The sequence below is a fragment of the Schistocerca serialis genome, chromosome 3, assembly GCF_023864345.2.
Source record: "Schistocerca serialis cubense isolate TAMUIC-IGC-003099 chromosome 3, iqSchSeri2.2, whole genome shotgun sequence".
Taxonomy (NCBI): Eukaryota; Metazoa; Arthropoda; class Insecta; order Orthoptera; family Acrididae; genus Schistocerca; species Schistocerca serialis.
The window spans coordinates 87336331-87345541 of record NC_064640.1 but is presented as its reverse complement, the minus strand read 5'-3'; the positions used below and the strand labels follow the sequence as shown (position 1 = coordinate 87345541).

Below are 9211 nucleotides of genomic sequence, written 5' to 3'. Positions count from 1 at the left end.
TAAAAGAATAGGAATGCGGGTAAGCTACTACAAACAGCATAGTGAATGCATTATTGTGGTCAAGATAGACACAAAGCCCACGCCTACTACAGTAGTACAAGTTTATATGCCAACTAGCTCTGCAGATGACGAAGAAATTGAAGAAATGTATGACGAAATAAAAGAAATTATTCAGATAGTGAAGGGAGATGAAAATTTAATAGTCATGGGTGACTGGAATTTGGTAGTAGGAAAAGGGAGAGAAGGAAACATAGTAGGCGAATATGGATTGGGGCTAAGAAATGAAAGAGGAAGCCGCCTGGTAGAATTTTGCACAGAGCACAACTTAATCATAGCTAACACTTGGTTCAAGAATCATAAAAGAAGGTTGTATACATGGAAGAAGCCTGGAGATACGGACAGATTTCAGATAGATTATATACTGGTAAGACAGAGATTTAGGAACCAGGTTTTAAATTGTAAGACATTTCCAGGGGCAGATGTGGACTCTGACCACAATCTATTGGTTATGAACTGTAGATTAAAACTGAAGAAACTGCAAAAAGGTGGGAATTTAAGGAGATGGGACCTGGATAAACTGACTAAACCAGAGGTTTACAGAGTTTCAGGGAGAGCGTAAGGGAACAAATGGCAGGAATGAGGGGAAAAAAATACAGTAGAAGAAGAATGGGTAGCTTTGAGGGATGAAGTAGTGAAGGCAGCTGACGATCAAGTAGGTAAAAAGACGAGGGCTAGTAGAAATCCTTGGGTAACAGAAGAAATATTGAATTTAATTGATGAAAGGAGAAAATATAAAAATGCAGTAAATGAAGCAGGCAAAAAGGAATACAAACATCTCAAAAATGAGATCAACAGGAAGTGCAAAATGGCTAAGCAGGGATGGCTAGAGGACTAATGTAAGGATGTAGAGGCTTATCTCACTATGGGTAAGATAGATATTGCCCACAGGAAAATTAAAGAGACCTTTGGAGAAAAGAGAACCACTTGTATGAATATTAAGAGCTCAGATGGAAACCCAGTTCTAAGCAAAGAAGGGGAAGCAGAAAGGTGGAAGGAGTATATAGAGGGTCTATACAAGGGCGATGTACTTGAGGACAATATTATGGAAATGGAAGAGGATGTAGATGAAGATGAAATGGGAGAAACGATACTGCGTGAAGAGTTTGACGGAGCACTGAAAGACCTGAGTCGAAACAAGGCCCCGGGAGTACACAACATTCCATTAGAACTACTGACGGCCTTGGGAGAGCCAGTCCTGACAAAACTCTACCATCTGGTGAGCACGATGTATGAGACAGGCGAAATACCCTCAGACTTCAAGAAGAATATAATAATTCCAATTCCAAAGAAAGCAGGTGTTGACAGATGTGAAAATTACCAAACTATCAGTTTAATAAGTCACGGCTGCAAAATACTAACTCGAATTCTTTACATACGAATGGAAAAACTAGTAGAAGCCGACCTAGGGGAAGATCAGTTTGGATTCCGTAGAAATGTTGGAACACGTGAGGCAATACTGACCCAATGACTTATCTTAGAAGCTAGATTAAGGAAAGGCAAACCTACGTTTCTAGCATTTGTAAACTTAGAGAAAGCTTTTGACAATGTTGACTGGAATACTCTCTTTCAAATTCTGAAGGTGGCAGGGCTAAAATATAGGGAGCGAAAGGCTATTTACGATTTGTATAGAAACCAAATGGCAGTTATAAGAGTTGAGGGGAATGAAAGGGAAGCAGTGGTTGGGAAGGGAGTGAGACAGGGTTGTAGCCTCTCCCCAATGTTATTCAATTTGTATATTGAGCAAGCAGTAAGGGAAACAAAAGAAAAATTCGGAGTAGGTATTAAAATCCATGGAGAAGTAATAAAAACTTTGAGGTTCGCCGATGACATGGTAATTCTGTCAGAGACAGCAAAGGACTTGGAAGAGCAGTTGAATAGAATGGATAGTGTCTCGAAAGGAGGATATAAGATGAACATCAACAAAAGCAAAACGAGGTAATGGAATGTAGTCGAATCAAGTCAGGTGATGCTGAGGGAATTAGATTATGAAATGAGACACTTAAAGTAGTAAAGGAGTTTAGCTATTTGGGAAGCAAAATGACTGATGATGGTCAAAGTAGAGTGGATATAAAATGTAGGCTCTCAATGTCAAGGAAAGCGTTTCTGAAGAAGAGAAATTTGTTAACATTGAGTATAGATTTAAGTGCCAGGAAGTCATTTCTGAAAGTATTTGTATGGAGTGTAGCCATGTATGGAAGTGAAACATGGACGATAAATAGTTTGGACAAGAAGAGAATAGAAGCTTTTGAAATGTGGTGCTACAGAAGAATGCTGAAGATTCGATGGGTAGATCACGTAACTAATGAGGAGGTGTTGAATAGGTTTGTGGAGAAGAGAAGTTTGGTGCACAACTTGACTAGAAGAAGGGATCGGTTGGTAGGACATGTTCTGAGGCGTCAAGGGATCACCAATTTAGTATTGGAGGGCAGCGTGGAGGGTAAAAATTGTAGAGGGAGACCAAAAGATGAATACACCAAGCAGATTCAGAAGGATGTAGGTTGCAGTAGGTACTGGGAGATGATGAAGGTTGCACAGGATAGAGTAGCATGGAGAGCTGCATCAAACCAAGTCTCAGGACTGAAGACCACAACAACAACAACAACAGGATGCAGTTGGAGACATAAATGCTTCTTTTATTCTATCTTTTCCTACTGATATGGAGAAACATACTGTATTAATTTTTTTTTTAAATTGAGTGACAGGGGTCAAAATGCCGTAACAGAATAGAGCAGAATTTGTGCTCTTTATTATTTACTGCTTTTAATTGATAGACACTGCCCATTTTCCCCTAGATAGTGCATTTTTAAATGAGATGATGTTTGTAGCAGTTATTCCTCATTTCTGCTTAATTACATGTACAATTTATGCAGTACCAACATATGTAGTTTATTTGCTGGCAATAATGAGGAGGGTAGTAACATTCCAGTTTACTAAACTGAGTTTTACCTTAACTGTTTCTGATGATTACTATAGAGAGTAGTCTGTTGGAGGGTGACTCTGTTATTGCAGTGTCTGAAGTCACCACGTTTGTAGGATTGTACGAGTCCAATCTAACTTAATAGTTTTAAATTACCAAATTACAGAAATTTGCATCAATTTTTGAGTTGCTCATTTGTGTGAGATCATTGGGTCCAGCTTGATCAACTATGCCACTGAAGCCGTTGAGGAAATTACCCACCTCTCCATTTGGTGGATGACAGATACTCACAACTCTGTGCTTCATTAGAATATCAGAAAGACATACAACAATGCCCATACCCAGGAGCAAGGGAGGGTGGGAGGTGCCCTAACTCTCAGGGAAAGGGAAAAAAGTATAGGATATTCAAGTGTTCTTTCAAGAAAAACCATTTAAAAGTCAGTATTATGCAGGTTTTCGACAAGGTTCAATTGGAACTTTTTTATGGGTATGTAAAAGTCATCATTCATTTTCCAAACTATTAAAAATACTCCATACCTCTGGATCCAGCCTGCCCATCCCCCTAACAACCTATTGTTAGGGGGATGAAAACATATAAAACTTGGTCATAATTTGTTCAGAGTAGTTTATTTGCTAAGATACTATTCATTGTCTACTGAAGTTTATCTCACAAAAACTTATTTTTGCATTTCTCTGAAGCATTATATCATATGCGATTATTTTTTATGGCAAAGGTAGTTACTTTCTCCACTTGTTGTGACTGCAGAAGAAAGTTAGTAAATTGGCTATGACTTAATTTATACGAAGACGAAGTTGGCAAACATGAAATTAAGACTAAATAGACATTTCTATCATACATCACACAGATGGATGTGCTCTCTCTTTCTCTTTCTCTCTCTGTTTCTTCCCCCCCCCCCTCCCCCCCCCCTCCCCCACACACACACACACACAAAATTCAACAGAGTTTCAAAGTCAATCAAAAGATATAAATTATTTAATAAACTCGTCTAGTTGTGCAAAATCTTCCTTTTTAACAAGAATCAAATGATTTGTTAATTTCTCACTCATTGCATAGCATTGACAGATTTCATCATTTTAGTATAGATTTGTAAGATCAATAGTTGACACACTGTAGTTGCATATTTGTCAGAATCATTGTTGTACAGTGCATTAGACATTGTTTATTTCTACAATGGTGTAATAAATATAATAATAATTATAGTAACTGTTATTATTAGTATTACATTGTTCTGAATGTTTAAATGCACTTAGTCATTCCTTTGTACATTTATTTTGGGTGGTGAGTTACAGCTCAGAGCAGCATACTGTTACATGTTCAACACACTAGTATTTTATGCTCTTATTTTATTCATAACAATTACAGTAGATTAAAACATTGTGGTAAAAAGATACCTGGTTTGTAAGGAGAGGACACTAACCTTGATCGTAACATACAAAATATTTTCAGCTTTATAATGAGATGAACCACATTTGACACACTGTTACTCAGTTTACACAGTTTTCTAAAAATTTATTAAATATATATTACTTAATGGAAACAGAAATATAACTACAGTATTGAAGGATGAAATGTTTTTGCTTACACTTTTGCTTTAACAATTTTGACTAATCCTCCATTATGAAAGTAAAAGAAAATCTTGCCTTGTATGAGGTAATGTTTTGATAATTACTGATTTGGTAAAAAAACTTCTCTGCCACAGAAATACCTAAAGTATTTTCTGTCACAGATACAACTAAAGTACACACACACACACACACACACACAGTTGCAAAATTACAACCTTAGGTTGCACATCTTGACCAAAAACACTGTGAGAAAATTAATTTATTCATTCATAGCTGACTGACACTTGTTTAATGATCAGATACAAAAAACTGAGACAAAAGGTTTACTCCCCCAATAACTGGAATCAACAGATGGAATATTGTGGAAGCAAGTGTGAGTTTTCCATGTTTCCTAAGGCATGCAAGATGTAACAGGCTAGGTAAAGTAAAGATGTATATAAGACCACTGAGAGCACCTGTGAACCTGAAATAGAAATAAACATTTGTACATAAAGTCAAATGAAAGTATGCTGCATAGTAGAGAAGGGTGTAGCACAACACTTATCCTTTAAATTATGTGACAATAGAGTGAGTAACAATGGACATGTACCATATACCACTGACATGGAAGGTAATGCATGAAAGTTTCCTTGGTGAGTAATAATAGTTAAAACAGCTTAATGCTTCATTAGTTTGCCTTATCACCATTCTGTCCAGATATTCTTAACACAACACTGAGTTCAACATTGTGTGACTGAGAATCTTACTGTCATCAAGTTCTTTACATGTGATCCACTGCATTTGTGCATTACTATTGTGAGATAGAAGGTTTTGATTCCTCCCATGAGCTATGGACCACGCCAAGGTGGGGTGACTTGTGTGCCTCAATGATACAGTTCTGCTTACAACAGGTGCAACCACAATGAAAGGGTACCTGTGAAGAGGATTGACATTGACCTATTTTATGAGAAATAACAAATAATAAAGAATGTTTTATTGAGCCAGCGTTCTTCACTCGGTTCTCACTGGCGTACTGAAAGATTCTCACAGCCTTCCATACAAACCATTATGGGGCAGAAGGGACCACCCTGCAGTAATGGTGTAAGGGTAGCAGTCAACACACTCTGGATTTAAAATAGGCCCCATTCAGATCTTGCAGGTAGGGGCTTCTCAAAAGGAAAACCAAAACTGGCATTGCACTGGCCTGTTGCAGCATTGGTCTCAGATAGGCTACAGCAGTAAGCCATGGAAGATTCAGGACAGCCACACGTGTAATTTTGCAATTGAACACTGCAATAATGTTGGCAATACAGTGGTCTACTGTAGCAGCAGGCCAGATTGCTACATGATGTAGCATCAAACAATGTTTCTTAGCCATTTGTGTGATGGGAAAAGAACTCTGTCACAAAACATCCTTGAATATAAATACACCAATCTCAGCTCATAACAGCATTTCTATTTGCACCAAGCATCTCCACAGCAATTATCAGCTGGAGTTGCAACTGAGCAGCTACTGGTTCACTGAGCAGTACCATCTACTAGGAGAAACTAGTGGTCTATGAGCAGTTGGCTAGCCCCGATTTGTTCTGGGCTCCAAATTGGATCCATTGGATGCCGATGCCATTTTCTGACACTCTGTCCAGTCTTTGAGAGTCCTGGATTCAGCTATGGGTGTCTGCTCATGTCTGCCATCTGCCTCAGGCCATGGGTAGTGTACATCAGACCAACTGCAAGATTGCTGTACTGCAGAGCTGATTACTCATTGAGCATCAGTGAGGCTACCTTTCCACCAACAGATCTTACACCATCTAAGCATTCTGCTGCCTCAGTAACATCTCTAGCTGCCACCAGCCATGGTTAGTTCCTGAGTGCAGCCATTGGCCTACTGTATGAGAAATAACAAACAATAAAGAATGTTTTATTGAGCCAGTGTTCTTGAATCGGTTCTCACTGCTGTACTGGAAGATTCTCACAGCCTTCCACACAAACCATTATGGGGCAGAAGGGACCACCCTGCAGTAATGGTGTAAGGGTAGCAGTCAACACAAATGCTACATCATTGCATGCAGTTTCAGAGCTACCAGTGTCTACAACTGCCATGAAGTGACAATCTGCAGCACCACTTCAATGTAGTGAGTGAAATGAACTGTTTTCCATGTAGAGCTGGACACACAGTGTATAATCACTAGTATAGGATGTCTGGACATTATGCCAAGGAATATAGGGAATGCCAGGAATGCCATGGTAGCACTCAGCTATAGTAAGTAGGTGTGTTCAGTAGAAGTAAGTATGATTGGAGTATTGGTCCTGGGTCCTCTCCTGTTGTATTTTTCCTCTTATTGTGAACACAAGATTTGCAATGGATAAACTTGGTGTAGAGAAGATAAATATTACAGATGTAGGTCAAAGGTTCATGAACCCAATGGTACAAATGTAGGCAGACAATACAAAGCTGCAAAAGCAGTTAGATTATCAGTCCATGTCAAATAATTTGGAATCCATTCTAGACTCTGGTACCACTACTTTGGTTTCTCTTTTTTCTGGTAAGGCAGAAGAGGATGTATGAGCATCCATAAGACAACTTGTTAACAGCAGCTAAGCTGTGATGTTGGTTGGAGGAACACCTTCTACATACGGCCCAACTGTGTTTGACTGAAAGGCACTAAAACTTGTATCATGTATAACAGAAAATATGATCAGACTACTGCTCTGGAAGATATATACTGTATGTTATGACCCAAGTTTGGGATAGAAAAGGAATTTTACCACTGTGGTTGAACAGTGGTAGACTTTTGCTTAGATGACTTAGTGGATGGAAGAAATTGTACCTTTTTTTTCTGGTAAGGCAGAAGAGGATGTATGAGCATCCATAAGACAACTTGTTAACAGCAGCTAAGCTGTGATGTTGGTTGGAGGAACACCTTCTACATACGGCCCAACTGTGTTTGACTGAAAGGCACTAAAACTTGTATCATGTATAACAGAAAATATGATCAGACTACTGCTCTGGAAGATATATACTGTATGTTATGACCCAATTTTGGGATAGAAAAGGAATTTTACCACTGTGGTTGAACAGTGGTAGACTTTTGCTTAGATGACTTAGTGGATGGAAGAAATTGTACCTTTTTTTTTTTTTTTTTTTTTTGAAAATTATTTGCAGTTGTCCATGGGAGGCTGTACATCATTGGGAAAAGCAGGTGGGGCCCATAACAGCATAGGGTACACGGAGTGAGATGGAATGTCATGCATTTGTTGGATTCAGTGATATTGAGTTTTTGGGTTGGAGCAAAAAATATTCAGGTTTGTATGGAAGTTTTGCCTCATAAAGGTGAGAGTTATTGTCCAAGCTTAAGGTTTGTTTTCTTGATTAATTATCATGCTGAAATTGAACTCGCTTTGTGCACAATAGAACCTGACTGGACATCATTCCATCTGGTGGGAAACTGCCGATAGTGCCTCACTGCTGTAATGTTGATCCCTTGAGCAATATGAATACTTAGAGTGCATGTGTGGCCACTAAGGATTGATTTGTGTGATAATGTACTATAAGATATGGGAAAACTAATGAGGGTGGGTATGGGAACTAATTAGCCTGTAAATGTATTGTCTCTAACAGAGCCAATAAAGGAAATATGGAATGTCGTATACTTGCAGAAGTTAGACAGAGAGCCAGTGGTGCCTGTCAGGATAGATAAATATATGCCTGTAAACATGGATGTTTCCAAAGGGTTGACAGTCACCAGTTTGGAAATTTTGCAGGAAGAAAATTTAAATAGAGCAAATTCAGACAGCTTAAGCAAGCCACCAGTATAGTTGCATTAAGGGAGAACGTTGTGCACATGGAGGGAGCAGAGAAGATAGCTACGGAACAGTTATTGTTGGAATATGAAAATCTGTTCAATCCTTGTGGGTCTTTCCCAGTGACTCCGCAGATAAAGCATAGGATACCAACTGGAAGTGAACTGCTAGTGTATCATAAACTGTACCATATCCCACAAATCTAAAAGTGGCTATGGAAGAATTTATTAACCAATAGTTATGAGACAGTATTATTGGGGAAAGTACCAGTTCCTGGGAAATGCCAGTAGTGACTGACCCAAAGAAATAAATAGGTGGGATGAAGGCATCTCATTTTAGTTGTGATCATCAGTACCTTAACAATTATACAGTTACAAATGTTTATCCAATCCCAAATCTAAAAGGAACTTTAGATAATCTAGGGCAATGCAGATATTTTCTAATATGGATCTGTGAAATGGTTATGATTAGCTGTAAGCAACATCAGATGATCAGCCAAAGACAGCATTTATGGTCCTGTCAGGACACCATTAGCATCATAAATGCCATTTGAATTATAAAATGCACTATCTATATTTCAGTGCCTTTTAGGAAGAGTTTTTTGATGACTTAAACCTAGCAATGTATGGTTTATTTAGAAAACATAACTCACTTTGCAAAGGATATGGAAGAGGATTTATTATGAGTAATGGAAGTGTTTAAGTGGTGGTGCACGGTATGCCTGATTCTCAACATAGAAAAATTGGTCGTGAAGGAGTTTGGAAGGACTCCAGCATAATAAAAGTCATACAGGATTTTTTGGCACCTTGCACAGAGAAGGAGTTACAGACTGTTTTGAATTTGGTCAAATGTTATTGATAGTTTGTG

The 9211-nt window shown here is 38.5% G+C and overlaps 1 protein-coding gene across 2 annotated transcripts in view; it reads right to left on the bottom strand.

The window, feature by feature from the left end:
• Nucleotides 1-3955: 3955 nt before the first annotated feature.
• LOC126469753 (sodium-coupled neutral amino acid transporter 9-like) overlaps nt 3956-9211 on the bottom strand; it is a 370196-nt gene continuing 364940 nt past the window's right edge. For both annotated transcript variants that reach the window (XM_050096967.1, XM_050096968.1), the window contains exon 12: nt 3956-5027. In XM_050096967.1, coding sequence (XP_049952924.1) covers nt 4853-5027 — 175 coding nt within the window. In that variant the 3' untranslated portion in view covers nt 3956-4852. The remainder of the gene's footprint in view (nt 5028-9211) is intronic.